General features: G+C 39.5%; 1 protein-coding gene across 1 annotated transcript in view; it reads right to left on the minus strand.

Annotated features, from left to right (window-relative positions):
* The window catches only part of OTOGL (otogelin like), a 171,221-nt gene that overhangs the window by 36,523 nt on the left and 114,595 nt on the right, over positions 1–20,103 (minus strand). Inside the window, exons 34-41 of the mRNA XM_055587024.1 lie at positions 19,993–20,034; positions 15,224–15,294; positions 9,707–9,884; positions 9,337–9,479; positions 9,058–9,081; positions 8,874–8,966; positions 2,753–2,942; positions 259–473 (exon numbers count right to left, since the gene is read on the minus strand). Of these exons, the coding sequence (XP_055442999.1) occupies positions 259–473; positions 2,753–2,942; positions 8,874–8,966; positions 9,058–9,081; positions 9,337–9,479; positions 9,707–9,884; positions 15,224–15,294; positions 19,993–20,034 (956 nt within the window). The remainder of the gene's footprint in view (positions 1–258; positions 474–2,752; positions 2,943–8,873; positions 8,967–9,057; positions 9,082–9,336; positions 9,480–9,706; positions 9,885–15,223; positions 15,295–19,992; positions 20,035–20,103) is intronic.

Consider the following 20,103-nt stretch of genomic DNA (forward strand, 5'->3'; position numbering starts at 1 on the left):
TTTCCTCTGTAGGAATTTATTCATAGGACAATGTTTCATTTTTCTTGAAAGCTGGAGATACAGGTCATTAACATACATGGGAGAAAAGATAGTTATTCTTCCTGTTCTGTAAGTCAATAAACAGTGAATGATTTTGAATTCCCCTGGGGATAAACTATTCTTAGTGGAAGAACATCATGGCAAGAACAAGAATTTATTGGCTTTTACTCTCAACATATCTGACACAACAGCTCTGATTTATGGTTGCTTTCAACTTACTGCATCATGGCATGGAGTGAAAACTCTTCTATTTAATAACTCAAAGCAGTGACTGCAGTCTTGCTCAGTACAATTTCTAGCAGGCCTTCTTGTTGTTACTTTAAGTGATTTCTCAATTTCCCAGCTCTCAATAAACAATTCTATGTCTTCCATATTTGTAATGATTGTGCCGTTTTGCATCCTTAGATCATCATCTGGATCTTCATTGCAAATTCCTAAAAAGATGTGTGACATTTAGAAGAAAATGCTTTTCACTTTAACCTAGTATAGCCAGCAGAAATAAACAACTCAATAACTGCTTTAAAATGAATAAATAATTTACTGAATCCAGTACCAAATTTATGTCCTTTGACTCTAATGTTGATGGATTTTTTAAAAAAATTGCACATGGATTAAATAGTGTAGACCTTTCTTAATCAGGTAAGAAAGAAACCATGATCCTAGAAGTCAAGATTTGTGAAAAGATCATAGGAGAAGAAAGAGAAGATCGATTCTGTCTCAGTGCTCTTTCGCTATTACCACTATCTCCTAAGCAGTTCTTAAATCTGACAAGGTATTCCCCAGCCTAGTGGGCATAACTTATTTTTTATCTAGTCAAGTGCAAAGCCAAGGGAAGTAGAAAGAAATGAACCTAGATCCTGATCATACCTTACCTGAATTCCACTCTACTCTAAGATATAATTTTTTCTTAATTCCTAAGACTCCTAGCTATAAAAAATATGAGTTAAACATTTTTTTCAAGTATCAAATCTTAATCCTCAAGCAGTTATATCAAGATCAATAAGGGTTTCAGTTGCCATAGTTGTGCCATACCTGTAAATATACAGGAAACTGAATACGGTGAAAAAAAATAACCAAAGCAAACAAACAAAAATAAAAATACCTCAAGTTAAGCCAACTATACTGTAAAACAGCTATTTTAAAAGTCTAAACTCTCCTGGGGAAAGGTAATTGCTAGTAAAAATATGTTTTCATTGCACCTCCAGCCACCACTCCTGCAGACTTCACAGTTCTTTGTAGAACAAGTTGTCAATATAGACCTCCCATTCTGGTGCCCAGGCTCAATTTGGGTCATGACAACTCTATCAGCCAGCACCCTGCTTTTCTTTAAAGAAACCACCACTCTCCCACTGTAGAAGTTTAGAGGGTGATCTTTGTTAGCAAAAAGGTGACCCTAGCCCCTTCTCTGTAATGATTAGTTAAGAATCCAGTTAGCATACTGTCTTCATAAAAGCACAAGGTGACCATAAAAGAAGAAAACAAGCATGAAAATCAAACAGAAGTCATAGCATACAGAAGTGATAAATCAGAAAACATGCATTCCCAATGTCTCTGAGTTATTATTCAGTGATACCTATTGAATTTTTATGCACACACAATTCAGTGCATACTCAATAACTATTTCCACAATGATGACTTAAGTCACCAGAGAAGGTTGTGCTATGTTTAGCATGCTCTAAGCAGGCAAGGAAATTATCAACCACTTTAGCCAAACTTTCCACTAAAGGCTTTACATTTTTGAAGAAGAAATTTGGGTATTTCAGGCAGTTTGTTGAGAGCAAGGACCTGGTCTATTTCTTTTGAGTCGTCAGCATGAAGCATAAGGTCAGATGCTCAGAAACTCATCCATAAACTTTTACTCAATTAATATTTAGTGAGCTTAAAATAGGTATATTTGTGCTAAGCTAATATTTATTGACTGTATTAAACAATGTCTTCAGAGTTTTACATTAACTTTCACATTCAATTCTAACAACAATCTCGAAGGTGGATTTTACTCTTCCCATCTGAAAGATAAGGAAACTGAGGTTCACTTAAACATCTGTAAAGGGGATATTGCCTAGCAGACACCAGTCAGAATTTTTTTTTTATGTACCTAGAGATATTTCTAATTTGTTTCCTTTGGCTTGTAACTATGTATCTATATAACATATTGTGATATGAAACCTAGGCATAAAGGCACATCTAGGCTTTACACTTCATAACAAAACTGGGACTAATCTTCAGAACATTGTGCTCCCTGAATATACCTTTCAAGATGACTTAACTAAGCTTTCTTTGATGTCAAACTTTAAAAAGTAAGTAAGAAACAAAGTTTTTCATCATTCTATGCCTCATTTTTATCACTTATAAATTAACACTGGTGCCTACTTATTAGGGTTACTGCTAGAATCGAATGAGATAAAGTTTGTAAAATAATGCCTGAGATTTCATTAATGCTTAATAAAGATGAGATAGTAGGAATGCAAACAGTATTGTAGCAACAGTGGTAAGCATGTATCTCTAAAAAACACCCAAGTTGAACTGTATTATCTTGCTTCTTCCTTTCCATTTATAGAAAGACATTGTTTCCTTCAGTATTCACTTGAGGAGGCACTGAAAGTTAGTAACATCTCTTCAGTCCAAACAAAGCAGGGAATGAGGGGCCAAAGCTGTGTAATGTGAACAGGAAAAAAAAAAAAGAAGAAACAGATATTTGAAAAGCAGTGCTCACCACAAAGTCCTTCTGTGTAGGATGACAAATTAAATTGAGAGCCAAAATGAATGTCTACGATCCCCGTAAGATGAGTCCACTTTATGATTAGTCCGGCTGGAGTAGTAATCACATACATTGAACCAGAATCCTCTATGGACAGATCTTGATTTGAAAAGGGCAAAGGCACAACAGCAGAATCCACCTCTACCTAAAATTACATGATGCATGTGCACCTGTTAGAGCGATGTTTACGTTTCAATATACACCCTTCTGCTGTCACAGTTTCTCAGAACTCCTAAATTCTTTTATTGTTCTTTCGTGTCTTGTTATAGTCAATATCTGGGGGCGTCCCAGGTGGCTCAGTGGTAAAGAATCCGCTTGCCAATGCAGGGGATGTGGCGGGAGCCTCGAGGTCAATCCCTGGGTCGACAAGATGCCCTGCAGAAGGAAATGGTAACCCACTCCAGTATTCCTGCCTGGAAAACCCCAAGAACAGAGGATCTCAGCGGGCTACAGTCCATGTGGCCACAGAAGGGCCAGACACTACTCAGTGACTAAACAGCAACATTGCCCTTTGTTTTCTACAAAACCAAGCCTTCCTCTAAGTTATATACTATTTTAATTTGCTTCCCTCAATATATGTTGATTACACTATTACTTCCTAATATGAATTTAAGATAAAGCTTTTTTTCAGGAGGTTTTCTTTAATCTGGGTTCTCTCTTTGATCTAAATCAGTGTTTCTTTACTTATAATGTTCATAATAACCACCTGTGAGGCTTGGTAAAGATTAGGATGTGCAGAAATTCTACTTTCCAGGTTTCAGCTGGATTCTAGATTTTATATTTTTAACATGCTTTCTTTGTAATACTACTATAAGCAATCTAAGGATTTTACTTTGAAAACAGTGCTTTAACTAACAGTGATGACAATGAACCACGAGCTATATAACTATCCGTAAAATTCTCAAATTTATACCTAACTAACCATCCGATTTCTAATCTTTAAATTTTCCTCATACTGCCACCCTCAAGCTGAAACATCCTTTGCCTGCTGAATTTCTACTCATTCTTTAAGATTTATCTCAGGTGTCACCTTCTCCAAAAATATCTATTTGACCCTCCTATACACAGCATTTAAATGAGCCTTATCTCTGTTTCCATGATATCTTGGTCATGACTCTTATCATTTTGGCTCCTGCTGCCTTTAGTTGGCAAAAAAATTACATGTATGCACCCCACACACAACTGCAAGTTACTTGAGATCAGGAACTGTTTCATTTTATCATATAAACTCACTAAATGAATTTTTAAGTTAGTAAGTTTTCAACTGAATACATGACCAATCAGCAGTTCAGCTGAAGCTGAAAATAAGCCCTTCCACCCAAATGTTCACAACCATAGTGCTGACCAGGTTCAAGCTTATTTCCTACCCACTATTATATACCAACCTTATGAAAGTCAAAGATATATATAGATATTCTAGCATACAAAAGAGCCATGCATTCAACTGTAAGTTTCAGTTCAGTTCAGTTGCTCAGTCATGTCTGACTCTTTGTGACCCCCTGGACTGCAGCACAGCAGGCCTCCCTGTCCATCACCAACTCCCAGAGCTTGTTCAAACTCATGGCCATCGAGTGAGTGATGCCATCCAAGCATCTCATCCTCTCTCTTCCCATTCTCCTCCTGCCTTCAATCTTTCCAAGCATCAGCGTCTTTTCCAATGAGTCAGTTCTTCACATCAGAAGGCCAAAGTATTGGATTTTCAGCTTCAGCGTCAGTCCTTCCAATGAAATTTCAGGACTGATTTCCTTTAGGATTGACTGGTTGGATCTCCTTGCAATCCAAGGGACTCTCAAGAGTTCTCCAACACTATCATTCAAAAGCATCAATTCTTTGATGTTCAGCTTTCTTTATAGTCCAACTCTCACATCCATACATGACTATTGGAAAAACCACAGCTTTGACTAGATGGACTTTTGATGGCAAAGTAACGTCTCTGTTTTTTAAAATGCCATCTAGGTTGGTCATAGCTTTTCTTCCAAGGAGCAAGCATCTTTTAATTTCATGGGTGCAGTCACCATCTGCAGTGAGTTTGGAGCCCCAAAAAATAAAGTCTCTCATTGTTTCCATTGTCTCCCCGTCTATTTTCCATAAAGTGATGGGACCAGATTCCATGATCTTAGTTTTCTGAATGTTGAGCTTTAAGCCAACTTTTTCACTCTCCTCTTTCACTTTTATCAAGAGGCTCTTTAGTTCTTCTTCACTTTCTGCCATAAGGGTGGTGTCATCTGCATATCTGAGATTATTGATATTTCTCCCAGCAATCTTGATTCCAGCTTGTGCTTCTTGCAGCCCAGCATTTCTCATGATGTACTCTGCATGTAAGTTAAATAAGCAGGGTGACAATATACAGCTTTGATGTACTCCCTTCCCAGTTTGGAACAAGTCTGTTTTCCATGTCCAGTTCTAACTCTTGCTTATTGACCTGCACAAAGATTTCTCAGGAGGCAGGTAAGGTGGTCTGGTATTACCATCTCTAAGAATTTTCCACAATTTGTAGTGATCCACACAGTTGAAGGCTTTGGCATAGTCAATAAAGCAGAAGTTGTTGCTTTTCTGGAATTCTCTTACTTTTTCAATGATCCAACAGATGTTGGCAATTTGATCTCTAGTTCCTCTGCCTTTTCTAAATCCAGCTTGAACATCTCGAAGTTCATGGTTCACATACTGTTGAAGCCTGGTTTGGAGAATTTTGAGCATTACTTTGCTAGTGTGTGAGATGAGTGCAATTGTGTGGTAGTTTGAACATTCTTTGGCATTGCCTTTCTTTGGGATTGGAATGAAAACTGCCTTTTTCCAGTCCTGTGGCCACTGCTGAGTTTTACAAATTTGCTGGCATATTGAGTGCAGCCCTTTCACAGCATCATCTTTTAGGATTTGAAATAGCTCAACTGGAATTTGATCACCTCCATTAGTTTTTTTCATAGTGATGCTTCCTAAGGCCTACTTGACTTTACATTCCAGGATGTCTGGCTCTAAGTGAGTGATCACACAATCACGGTTATATGGGTCATGAAAATTTTTTGCATGGTTCTGTGTATTCTTGCCACCTCTTCTTAATATCTCCTGCTTCTGTTAGGTCCATATTGTTTCCTTCCTTTATTGTGCCCATCTTTGCATGAAATGTCCTCTTGGTATCTCTAATTTTCTTGACGAGATCTCTAGTCTTTCCCATTCTTGTTTTCCTCTATTTTTTTTTGCTTTGGTCACTGAGGAAGGTTTTCTTATCTCTCCTTGCTATTCTTTGGAACTCTGCATTCAAATATGTATATCTTTCATTTTCTCCTTTGCCTTTTGCTTCTTTTCTTTTCTCAGCTCTTTTTAAGGCCCCCTCAGACAACCATTTTGCCTTTTTGCATTTCTTTTTCTTGGGGATGATCTTGATCACTGCCCACTGTACAATGTCAGGAACCTCCATCCACAGTTCTTCAGGCACTCTGTCAGGTCTAATCCCTTGAATCTATTTGTCACTTGCACTGTATAACCATAAGGGATTTGATTTAGGTCATACCTGAATGGTGTCATTGTTTTCCCTACTTTCTTCAATTTTCGCCTGAATTTTGCAATAAGGAGTTCATGATCTGAGCCACAGTCAGCTCCCCGTCTTGTTTTTGCTGACTGTATACAGTTTCTCCATCTTTGGCTACAAAGAACACAGTCAATCTGATTTCAGTATTGACCATCTGGTGATGTCCATGGGATGTCTAACACATGTCTCTTGTGTTGTTGCAAGAAGGTTTTTGCTATGTCCAGTGCTTTGTTTGACAAAACTCTGTTGGCCTTTGCCCTGCTTCATTTTGTACTCCAAGACCAAACTTGCTTGTTACTCCAGATACCTCTTGACTTCCTATTTTTGCATTCCAGTCCTCTATAATGAAAAGGACATCTTTTTTTGGGTATTAGATCTAGAAGATCTTGTAAGTCTTCATAGAACTTTTCAACTTCAGCTTTTTTAGCATTACTGGTTGGGGCATAGACTTGGATTACTATGATATTGAATGGTTTGCCTTGGAAACAAACCAAGATCATTCTGTCATTTTTGAGATTGCACGCATGTTCTGCATTTCAGACTCTTTATTGACTATGAGGGCTACTCCATTTCTTCTAAGGGATTCTTGCCCTCAGTAGTAGATATAATGGTCATCTGAGTTAAATTTGCACATTCCAGTCCATTTTAGTTCACTGATTCCTAAAATGTCAATGTTCACTGTTGCCATCTCCTGTTTGACCACTTCCAATTTACCTTGGTTCATGGACCTAACATCCCAGGTTCCTACGCAAGATTGTTCTTTACAGCATCGGACTTTACTTTCATCACCAGTCATGTCCACAACTGGGGGTTGTTTTTTGCTTTGGCTCCGTCTCTTCATTCTTTCTGGAGTATTTCTCTACTCTTATCCAGTAGCATAATTCTCTACTCTTCCCCTACTGACCTGGGGAGTTCATTTTTTAGTGTCCTATCTTTTTGCCTTTTCATGGGGTTCTCAAGGCAATAATACTGAAGTGGTTTGCCATTCCCTTCTCCAGTGGGCCACGATTTGTCAGAACTCTCCACTATGACCCGTCTGTCTTGGGTGGCCCTACATGGCATGGCTCATAGTTTCATTGAGTTAGACAAGGCTGTGGTCCATGTGATCAGATTGATTAGTTTTCTGTGATTGTGGTTTTCATTCTGTCTGCCCTCTGATGGAGAAGGATAAGAGGCTTATGGAAGCTTCCTGATGGGAGAGACTGACTGAAAATTGGGTCTTGTTCTGATGGGTGGGGCCATGCTCAGTAAATCTTTAATCCAATTTTCTGTTGATGGGCAGGGAGGGCTGTGTTCCCTCCCTGTTGTTTGACCTGAGACCAAACTATGGTGGAGGTAATGAAGATAATGGCAACCTCCTTCAAAAGCTCCCATGCACACACTGTCGACCTCAGTGTCTCCCACCCTGCAGCAGGCCACCACCAACCCATGCCTCTGCCGGAGACTCCTGGACACTCATAGGCAAGTCTGGGTCAGTCTCCTATGGGGTCACTGCTCCTAAACTTTCTGATATTTTACTGAATATAGACTTGTTTTAACACTGTTTCCAGTTCAGAATCTATGGCCTGTGCTAACAGAATTATTTCTGAAAAACACATAACATCTCAGCCATTTTGAGCTAAATCTTTACATATTGCTTTCTTCTATTTTTGAGAGCACCATGTGTTATCTGAGGGCTTCCCAGGTGGCGCTAGTGGTAAAGAATCTGCCTACCAATGCAGGAGATTGGGTTTGATCTGTGGGTTGGGAAGATCCCTGGAGGAGGAAATGGTACCGTATTCCAATATTCTTGCCTGGAGAACCCCATGGGCAGAGTAGCCTGGTGGGCTACAGCCCATGGGGTTGCAAAGAGTCAGATATGACTGAGCACGCACTGCACTATGTGTCTGAGTGAGTTATCCAGCTCTCAGCACTCCTACTGGGGAAGCATAATTCCTTGGGATAAAGGTTTTCCCTGTAAAATCAAAAGGCTCCTTTCCAGCTTTTTAATGATGCATTGTTCTTCTCCCATTTATTTCAATAAATTTAAATATTCCTTCATTTTTTTTTTATTATTTTAGCTATCACTCAACAGTATCAATATTTCAAAACTACTCTTTCTATTTGTTCTCTCCATGGTCTTCATTCTGGTATTCTTGATATAAGATATCATTCTGGTATGCTAAGATATAAGAAGCCTGCTACTCTTTGCAACCTTATGATCCCCTCTTTCACCTCATTTCCACTTTGTCTAATTTGAAACACTAACATTAACTCTAACACTAGGAAGCTCAGCAACTCACATTCTCGAGAGAGCTTTAGAATGTTTAACATGGCGGTTTCAGTTAACCTCACAAAAGGAGAAACATTTGCAACAGTTGGGAGGTTATGGTAGGAGATATATAAGATTATGAAACACATTTTTATACTGTCTGTAAAAAGAATGATTAGACATCGTAGCAATGGAAATCCACTGATATGCTTAATTCCCCTCTTTTGGGAAATAACTGTACTTACATAATTTCTCAGTTTCATCTAAGGTGAAGACATGTTTTAACTTTGTGTTCCTACCTTTCTTGCTACCCGATTGACAAGTACTTTATGTAGAGATGTGGTCAAATTTAACTTCTTAAAACAAAGTCCAGAGACTCTTCCAGAGGAAGCCTTTATTGAAAAAAAATTGAAACTTTATGGAGTTAAACATAATTTTAGCAATAAATAGAAGTAATTTACTAAACATTATCCAAATACTCACTAGCTTTTTAAATGAATTTCCATTCTGGAAAAAAAAAAAAAAAGGTATAAAGATAAAACACTTAAAAAAAATACACTACTTGACTTTTAAAAACATTATTTGGATTAATATTATATGCTTCTAAATATATTCACTTCAAATATATTCATGTTTTAAGTACCAGAAGATAAATCTCAATGAATTCTTGAGTCCCTTCTTATTGTGGGAATACCTAATGTTGCAACATACTTCAGCTGCTAGATTTATGAACAAATGACACAAGAATAAATTATGACTTACCTGATTCATGGAACATTTTTCAATATGAGCAACTATAACTTCCCCAGGAATTCTTACTAAGATATAAGAAGCCATACTATATAATGCTGCATTATTTCCATCAAAAGTAATAATGCTGAGTTCTGACAACATGGAACACCGACCTAAAAAGTGATAGAGAGTAGATTTAGTCTATTAACTAATTATTTGTATTACAGTAATAACTTCTCCTTTAAAAACATCTTTCAAATTGGTTTTATTATGTTTGACAAAAAGCAACTTTAAAAGTTATTGGAAGCCAAAATCATAAGTCAAATGAACTTTGACTTGATGAAGTGATAGCTTCAAAAAAATAACCATCTCCCCCTGATTTAAAACTGATAAAACTCACATGGACATTCCCACTCAGGGCAGCAGATATCACTATTTACTTGAACAGGTCTTCCCCGGAAACCACAGTCAGGCATTTCCAAGTCCTTTGGGCAATTAAGAGACCAGTTGTACAACTTCCATTCCATGTTAAGACATATATATTGGCTACAATTATAAACAGGATCAAATTGTTGAGGCTGTTAATAAAAAAGAAAATTAATGCATTTTTTTCCATTTTCAATTAATGTTTTAAATTTCCCATTCACATTGCCTATAGTATACACTTACTAAATACAAAATCTTTTGAAAGATGAACAATGAAAATTTCACAGTGGCTTTTGTTGAGGTATCTTCTCTAAAATACTCAGCAGTATGATTCATTTAATTTTACCTTAATATTGATTTGATATCAGAACTGCCCACATACTCAACTTCTGAGAAAACTGAAGTCTTGTCCTAAATTGTCTAGATTAGTGTTTTGCAAGCAGACTTAAAACAGTGGCAGTTGACCTTTCATATTATGTTGTATAAAGCTAGTATGATTAAGACTTCTGTTAATGTCAGTTTAAAAAATAACAACTTAATATTATCCAAATATTTCATTAAAAATCAAATGTAATATCAGTTGGGCAGTATCTGGATAGAATCATTAAAATTTATTTTTTTACATATAGCTTACATACTTCTAGATAAAGTTGAAGATTTTTCAAAGCTTATAAATTATATTCTATATAAATCATACTAATAACTGTAGCATCCACTTATTATGCTCCAGACATCGTTCTAAGTAGTCCATTTTATTTCCACAAAAACACCCTCTGAGGTAGGTATTAAAATTTTTCCCTATTTCGTAGACAGAAAATCAGGTTTAAGGTCAAACTAAATCCTGAAGAAAGGCAGTGCCAAAGAATGCTCAAACTACCGCACAATTGCACCCATCTCACACGCTAGTAAAGTAATGCTCAAAATTCTCCAAGCCAGGCTTCAGCAATATGTGAACCATGAACTTCCAGATGCTCAAGCTGGTTTTAGAAAAGGCAGAGGAGCCAGAGATCAAATTGCCAACATCTGCTGGATCATGGAAAAAGCAAGAGAGTTCCAGAAAAACATCTACTTCTGCTTTATTGACTATGCCAAAGCCTTTGACTGTGTGGATCACAATAAACTGTGGAAAATTCTTCAAGAGATAGGAATACCAGACCACCTGACCTGCCTCTTGAGAAACCTGTATGCAGGTCAGGAAGCAACAGTTAGAACTGGACATGGAACAACAGACTGGTTCCAAATAGGAAAAGGAGTGGGTCAAGGCTGTATATTGTCACCCTGCTTATTTAACTTATATGCAGAGTACATCATGAGAAACGCTGGGCTGGAGGAAGCACAGGCTGGAATCAAGATTTCCGGGAGAAATATCAATCACCTCAGATCTGCAGATGACATATGCAGATCATATAATTCATCTGCTCAAAAATCTCCCTTTGCTCTTTCGAAGTCACTTAGAATGAAAGCCACAGTCTTTACAATCATCCACAAGGCCTTACATAATCTATTTCCTATTATTTCACTCCGCACTCGCTGCATGACCTCCTTGCTATTCTTTCATTTTTTTAGGTTGTTAGGTACATTCTTAGCTCAGGGCCTTTGCACTTGCTGATCCCTCTGCTTGGATTGCTTTGCATGGTTCTTTGCATGGTTCACTCTCTCAACTTCTTCAGATTTTTTCTTTAAAGTAAGTTACTCTATTAATGAGGATCAGTGAAAATCATTTCATTGAAAATAGTTTTATTTTTCTCCTGAGCACCAATCTCTACAATGTTTTATATAACTTGGCAAATTAATTTTGCTTATTGTCTACTTTAGAATCCAATACAATGTAAACTCTGTAAAAGCAGTAATTTACTTGAACAGCTCCTAGCCAGCAATAGTGCTGATAAATGTTAGTTGGATAAATAACTGGTTTATCAGAACAAGTGGCATATTGGGAGTAAGAAGATAATTTCTAAAGTCTCAGCCAAGACAATTACTAGCTCTGGGATTCAGTGAGCTTATCTTGTACTCATATATCTTCGTCATTTTCCTCAGTGCCCCAGTGGCTCAGCAGGTGAAGAATTTGCCTGCAATGCAGGAGACGCAGGAGATGCGAGTTTGAGCTCTGGGTCAGGATGGATGATCCCTTGGAGGAGAAAATGGCAACCCACTCCAGTATTCTTGCCTGGATAATCCCATGGACAGAGGAGCCTGGTGTGCTACAGTTCAAAGGGTTGCACAGAGTCGGACATGACTGAACATGTGCACAGATCAACAGATGGTATATAGTAGCTGCTTGATAAATATTTTTGAATGCCCAGTTTATAGAGAAACCCGAAATATACCCTATTATTATAAAGAATTATCATCATTAAAGAATTATTAAGGAATCACATTTAATTATTATTGTAAATTAACAAATTATCTAATTAACACGTAATTATTATTATACCTAATTATCACAAAATTATTTTTATTAAGGACTCATCTTTAAGAAGTCATTTGCATTTCATTTTGTTTTTCTTAGTGTAACCAGAATCTAATTATTAAGAAATATTTGACAGTTAGAAAAGGCAGAGGAACCAGAGATCAAATTGCCAACATCTGCTGGATCATGGAAAAAGCAAGAGAGTTAAAGAAAAACATCTATTTCTACTTTATTGACTATGCCAAAGCATTTGACTGTGTGGATCACAATAAACTATGGAAAATTCTTCAAGAGATGGGAATACCAGACCACCTGACCTGCCTCTTGAGAAGCCTGTATGCAGGTCAGGAAGCAACAGTTAGAACTGGACATGGAACAACAGACTGGTTCCAAATAGGAAAAGGAGTACCTCAAGGCTGTATATTGTCACCCTGCTTATTTAACTTATATGCAGAGTACATCATGAGAAACGCTGGGCTGGAGGAAGCACAGGCTGGAATCAAGATTTCCGGGAGAAATATCAATAACTTCAGATATGCAGATGACACCACCCTTATGGCAGAAAGTGAAGAGGAACTAAAAAGCCTCTTGATAAAAATGAAAGAGAAGAGTGAAAAAGTTGGCTTAAAGCTCAACATTCAGAAAACGAAGATCATGGCATCTGGTCCCATCACTTCATGGGAAATAGATGGAGAAACAGTGGAAACAGTGTCAGACTTTATTTTTTGGGGCTCCAAAATCACTGCAGATGGTGACTTCAGCCATGAAATTAAAAGATGCTTACTCCTTGGAAGGAAGGTTATGACCAACCTAGATAGCATATTCAAAAGCAGAGACATTACTTTGCCAACAAAGGTCCGTCTAGTCAAGGCTATGGTTTTTCCTGTGGTCATGTATGGATGTGAGAGTTGGACTGTTAAGAAGGCTGGGCGCCGAAGAATTGATGCTTTTGAACTGTGGTGTTGGAGAAGACTCTTGAGAGTCCTTTGGAGTGTAAGGAGATCCAACCAGTCCATTCTGAAGGAGATCAGCCCTGGGATTTCTTTGGAAGGAATGATACTAAAGCTGAAACTCCAGTCCTTTGGGCACCTCATGCGAAGAGTTGACTCATTGGAAAAGACTCTGATGCTGGGAGGGATTGGGGGGAGGAGGAGAAGGGGACGACAGAGGATGAGATGGCTGAATGGCATCACTGACTCGATGGACATGAGTCTGAGTGAACTCCAGGTGTTGGTGATGGACAGGGAGGCCTGGCGTGCTGCGATTCATGGGGTTGCAAAGAGTCGGACACGACTGAGCAACTGAACTGAACTGAAGGCATCCTAAAGGAGATCAGTCCTGAGTGTTCATTGGAGGGACTGATGCTGAAACTGAATCTCCAATACTTTGGCCACCTCATGTGAAGAGTTGACTTACTGGAAAAGACCCTGATGCTGGGATGGATTGTGGGCATGAGGAGAAGGGGATGGCAGAGGATGAGATGGCTGGATGGCAGAGGATGAGATGGCTGGATTGTTGGGGGCCGGCGTGAGGCACTCCGCCCATGGCAAAGGTCATGAGGAAGGAGGCTCGACATATGCAAAGGCAGGATCGAGCCTCAGGAGTCCCCCTGGAAATCCTCGAGCATCTACCCCCATAACCAGAGCCTGCCTACTTTACTACTTTGTGCTCTCACCTACACCTCTGACTTTACGGGGGGCTGTCCCCCACCACCTCTTTCGGAGAAGGAGTTAACCTAGAGCTCCAGTTAATAAAAACTCCTGGGCGTGACAAGAGTGTTTTAACCTACAAACTCCTCTGAAGGTTCTCTAGCCTGCCTGACAGGCTTGTCCGGCCACATGTGATTGCTCACAGCCTCCCAACCGTGAGAGGCAAGAGACGCTTTAAACCTTCTAAAAGCAGGTTCCTTAGAAAAGTTAGAAAACCATTAGTATAAGTATAGTGGGCTGATTAGAAATTGTATTGGTGAAGAGTTTTTCATTTGTTGAGCCAATGTTTGTTGCTAAGTCTCCATATCCCCTGCCCTTACACACATTAATGAATATATAGAAGAAATAAGTATTAACCTTTGATATTAATCACGTTAGACCTTAGGCTAAGTAAATTCTTTCCTTAACTAAAACCCACTACACCCTCACCCTATAGGAATGTAACTTTATTTGGGTGGCGTCTGTTTTAAGAATAATCACCCCTGGAGAAATAAGTGTTGACTGACCTCTGTCACAAGGAGAGGGTCATAAATTGTCAGCAGGCCCCCCTAGCCAGAAGATGATGTAACACCCCTAAGACCTCTGTATACATCTGTATGAAGCACCTGACTTTGATAAAAGTCAGGACTGCTGACCCCGCGTGACTTTTGCATAACATCTCAGTGTATAAAAGTAGACCATGGAAAATAAAGAATCGGGATCAGTTTCTCGAAATACTGGTCTCCCCATGTCGCTCTCTCTCTCACTCTGGCTGAGTCTCCATCTGGAGCGCGGAACCCGCCATGCTTACTAATTATGCCTGGGCTTCTAAGATCCGACCTGGGAGGCCTCAGTGTCTCCTCTCCTTCGGGAGAACGGAAGGACGCCTGCGGCCTACGTAAGTGGTGCAAGCTTCTTGTCTTGAAGTTTTATTGGTCTTCCGCGTAAACCAAGCTATTCAGCCTCTTTTCTCTAATGAATTTTCCTACTGAGCTATCCTCATTCTATTACCCTTTACATCTCTAATTAATATCTAATTGAAGCTATTGTATCCTGATCCTCGCCGACACCGTCCCCGCTTCGAATACCCTGGATCAGCCAGGGCTGGACCCCGGCACTGGATGGCATCACTGACTCGATGGACATGAGTTTGAGTGAACTCCAGGAGTTGGTGATGGACAGGGAGGCCTGGCATGCTGTGATTCATGGGGTCGCAAAGAGTCAAACATGACTGAGCGACTGAACTGAACTGAACTGAAGGCATATTTAATTTAACAAAGAAAGACTTGAGAGCATACCAAAAGAATTTTAATAGTGTTTGGATAGTGATACAGAAACATTAATAGACACAATCAGGAAATGAGAGATAGCTGAAGATATCACTCAGTCATACCTCACATTCCAAACCTGTCGTTGTTAGCATGTCAATTGCAGTGAAGTCTGATGGAGTAATCATTTCTGGACCTGAAGGAAATAAAGAGGTCCCCAACATTGGTGAAGTGGTATTGATCATGTATAAAATTCATTTGTGACAGACACCATGATCAGAAATTGTATACAGATTATCTCACTTAATTCTAAGAAGAACCCTGTGAAGTATAGATAATAATATTATTGTCATTTTACAGATAAGGAGACTAAGCTGTAGAGAAGTAAGCTGGTAAGTGTCAAAGGCAGAATTTGAAATTGGGAATTCTGATTCCAGAGTACTGGCTTTGAGACACCATTCTATAAAATACCTTCACTGCCTTGATGGTGTCAACACATTTGTTTGAACTGGTAGAAATATCAACAGTATCACTAAAGACTGCTCAGGAGTTACAAATTTTGTTGAATTCTTAAAATACATAGCGAGGTTGATTCATTTCCCAGTGAATCTCTAGAATGTTTTCCTTGCAAGCAGAAAAGATGATGCTATGGACTAATCAAGACCCCAGTTGAGGATGTGGTAAAGAAGGTGTCCATTGAAAGGGAAAATATGACGGGTAAACATTCAGAAAATGAAGATCTTGGCATCTGGTCCGAACACTTCATGGCAAATAGATGGAGAAACAATGGAAACAACGAGAGACTTTATTTGAGGGGGGCTTCAAAATCACTGCAGATGGTAACTGCAGCCATGAAATTAAAAGATGCTTGTTCCTTGGAAGAAAAGCTATGAGCAACCTAGACAGCATATTCAAAAGCAGAGACATTACTTTGCCAACAAAGGTCCATCTAGTCAAAGCTATGGTTTTTCCAGTAGTCAGGTATGGATGTGAGAGTTGGACTATAAAGAAAGCTGAGCGCCAAAGAATTGATGCTTTTGAACTATGGCGTTGGAAAAGGCTTTTGAGAGTCCCCTGGACTGCAAGGAGATCCCACCAGTCAATCCTAAAGGAAATCAGTCTTGAACATTCATTGGAAGGACTGATGCTGAAGCTGAAACTCCAAAACTTTGGCCACCTGATGCAAAGAACTGACTCATTGGAAAAGACCCTGATGCTGGGAAAGATTGAAGGCGGGAGGAGAAGGGGACGACAGAGGATGAGATGGTTGGATGGCATCACCAACTCAATGGACATGAGTTTGAGCAAGCTTCGGGAGTTGGTGGTGGTAAGGGAAGCCTGGCATGCAGTAGTTCATGGGGTTGCAAAGAGTTGGACACGACTGAGCGACTGAACTGAACGGAGACATACTTGTAAGATGCCTTCTAAAGTTTTCGTTAGTAATAAAGATGTCTCCAAAATATTCAAAGTCTGAAGGACTGTTGTTTTTTAGTCACTCAAGAGTCTTCTCCAACACCACAGTTTGAAAACATCAATTCTGCCACACTCAGCCTTCTTAATGGCCCAACTCTCACATCCATACATGACTACTGGAGAAATAATTGCTTTGACTATATGAATCTTTCTTGGCAAAGCAATGTCTCTGCTTTTTAATATGCTGTCTAGGTTGGTCATAGCTTTTCTTCAAAGGAGCAGTTCAGTTCAGTCACTCAGTCGTGTCAGACTCTTTGCTACCCCATGGACTGCCGAATGCCAGGCTTCCCTGTCCATCACCAACTTCCAAAGCTATCTTTTAACTTCATGGCTGCATTCACCATCCTGGAGAAGGAAATGGCAACCCATTCCAGAATTATCGCCTGGAAAATTCCATGGACAGAGGAGGCTTATGGGCTACATTCCATGGGGTTGCAAAGAGTTGGACACGACTGAGCACACACATACACAGTCACCATCTGCAGTGATTTTGGAGCCCAAGAAAATAGTCTGTCTCTGTTTCCATTGTTTCTCCATATATTGCCATGAAGTGATGGGACCAAATGCCATGATCCTTGTTTTTTCAATGTTGAGTTTTAAGACATCTTTTTCACTCTCGTCTTTCACCTTCATCAAGAGGTTCTTTAATTCCTCTTTGCTTTCTGCCATAAGGGTGGTGTCATCCAAATATCTGAGGTTATTGATAATCTCACAGCAATCTTGATTCCAGCTTGCGCTTTATCCAGTCCAGTATTTCACATGATGTACTCTGCATATAAGTTAAATAAGCAGGGTGACAATATATAGCTTTGATGAACTCCTTGTGCCAAAATGAAGGGCTGAAATTTTGTCTAGCTGTAATTGAAGTATCCATTGTTGATACTATCTGAAATGACCATATTAATTTCCTGTGGCTGCTATAAACAAATTATTACAAGTTTAGTGGTTTAAAACATCACCAAATTATTATTTTGTGGTTCTGGAAGTCAGAAGTCCTAAAATCAAGGTATCAGCAATGGCTGTATTCCTTCTAGAGTCTCTATGGAAGAATTTGTTTCCTTCCTTTTCCAACTATGGATTGCATGAATATATTGATGCATCATGGCCCCTTCCTCCATCTTCGAAACCACAGAATAATATTTTCAAATCTCAGTCTCTCTCTCTCCCTTCTTCCCCCTTTCCCTTTGTCCTTCCCTGCTAATTTTGACTTCTCACATGCATTATCTCCTCTGACTCTGACCATCCTCCTTCTCTTTTATAAGGATCTTTGTGATTACACTGGGCTCACACAGATAATTCAGGAAAACTCCCCATCTCAAAATTCTTAACTTCATCACATCTTTAGCATGCAAGGTCCTATTTTCACAAATTCTGGAGATGACGACATGGACATCTTTGGGCAGCCATTATTCAGTCTACCACAATGACATCAGAGAATTAAATAAATTTTATAAATAACTTATTTAATATATTCTAACAACATATCATAAAGTAAAATAAAAACTTCTATTGCTTGGTCCTAAAAGCTGGGTTCATGGTTTATTAGATGTAACTTCTACAGAATATGACATTTTTACAGACTAAAATGGGATTATAGTTCTTGCTTCTTCTGTCTGCCCTCTGATGGATAAAAATAAGAGAGGCTTATGCAAGCTTCCTGATGGGAGGAACTGGCTGTGGAGAAAGCTGGGTCTTCCTCTGGTGGTTAGGGCCATGCTCAGTAAATCTTTAATCCAATTTTCTGCTGATGGGGGAGGCCCCTTAGTTGCTTGGCCTAACGCAGCCCAGTCCTGGAGTCCACAGTCTCTATGGTAGGGCTAATAGCAGCCTCATCCAAGAGGATTTATGCCAATATCTACTTCTGCTTCACTGACTACACTAAAGCTTTTGACTGTGTGGATCACAACAAACTGGAAAATTCTTAGAGACGTGGGAATAAGAGACCACCCTACCTGCCTCCTGAGAAGCCTGTATGCAGGTCAAGAAGCAATAGTTGGAAATGATGGGCTTCCCAGGTGGCGCTAGTGGTAAAGAACCTGCCCACCAGTGCAGGAGACCTAAGAGATGAGGGTTTAATCCCTGGGTCAGGAAGATCCCCTGGAGGAGAAAATGGCAACTCACTCCAGTATTCTTCCCTGGGTAGTCCCATGGACAGAAGCCTAGTGGGCTATAGTCCATAGGGTCACAAAGAGTCAAACACAACTGAAGCAGCTTAGCATGTATGGAACAACCAACTGGTTCACAACTGGGAAAGGAGCACATCAAGCCTGTACACTGTCACCCTGCTTATTTAACTTATATGCAGAGTACATCATGAGAAACACCGGGGTGGATGAATCATAAGCTGGAATCAAGATTTCCAGGAGAAAAATCAACAACCTTAGATATGCAGGTGATACTACTTTAATGGAGGAAAGTGAGGGGGAACTAAAGAGCCTCTTGATGAAGGTGAAAGAGGAGTGTGAAAAAGCTGGCCTAAAATTTAACACTCAGAAAACGAAGATCATGGCATCTGGTCCCCTCACTTCATGGCAAATAGATGGAGAAACGTGGGAAGTTGGCAGATTTTATTTTCCTGGGCTCCAAAGTCACTGCAGATGGTGAGTGCAGCCATAAAATTAAAAGACACTTGCTCCTTGGAAGAAAAGCTATGACAAACCTAGACAGCATACTCAAAAGCAGAGTTATCACTTTGCTGACCAAGTCCATTTAGTCAAAGCTATGGTTTTTCCAGGAGTCATGGATGGATGTGAGAGTTGGACCATATAGAAGGCTGAATGCCGAAAAATTGATGCTTTTGCAATGTGGTATTGGAGAAGACCCTTGAGAGTCCCTTGGACATCAAACCAGTCCATCCTAAAGGAAATCAACCCTGAATATTCATTGGAAGGACTGATGCTGAAGCTGAAGCTCCAACATTTTGGCCACCTGATGCGAAGAACTCAATCACTGGAAAAGACCCTGATGCTGGGCAAGACTGAAGGCAGGAGAAGAGGGCGACAGAGGATGAGATGGTTGGATGGCATCACCAACTCAATGAACATGAGTTTGAGCAAGCTTCAGGAGATGGTGAAGGACAGGGAAACCTGGTGGGTTGCAGTCCATGGGGTCACAAAGAGTTGGACACAACTGAGAGGCTGAACAACAACAAATTCTAGGCAAAAATGCGAGGGGCATTCTCATTATCTATCCTAACTGAAATGGGACAGAGGCAGACCAGATGCAGAAACCATTCTGAAAATGTGGCTCGTTGATACAGTAAACAGTTACTTAGTGAAACACAAGTGACTGCTGGGCTCCCCAGTAGGTTGGGTATAACTAACACCAGCAGCTGTTTAAGTGTGCCAAGATCCAAATTACATAATGCTAAGTTTAATGTCTAAAATTACAAGACTTATAAACATGGGTAGAGATGGCTTACCTGGTGAAATTAATGCTGGTTCTGTGGGAATCAGAGGTATGCCTACAAAGAAACAAAGATACTCTTCTTTAATCTGTTTTGCTTAAAGTGAGGCCCAGACAGTTCATATAA

The sequence above is a fragment of the Bubalus kerabau genome, chromosome 1, assembly GCF_029407905.1.
Source record: "Bubalus kerabau isolate K-KA32 ecotype Philippines breed swamp buffalo chromosome 1, PCC_UOA_SB_1v2, whole genome shotgun sequence".
NCBI classification, from domain to species: domain Eukaryota; kingdom Metazoa; phylum Chordata; class Mammalia; order Artiodactyla; family Bovidae; genus Bubalus; species Bubalus kerabau.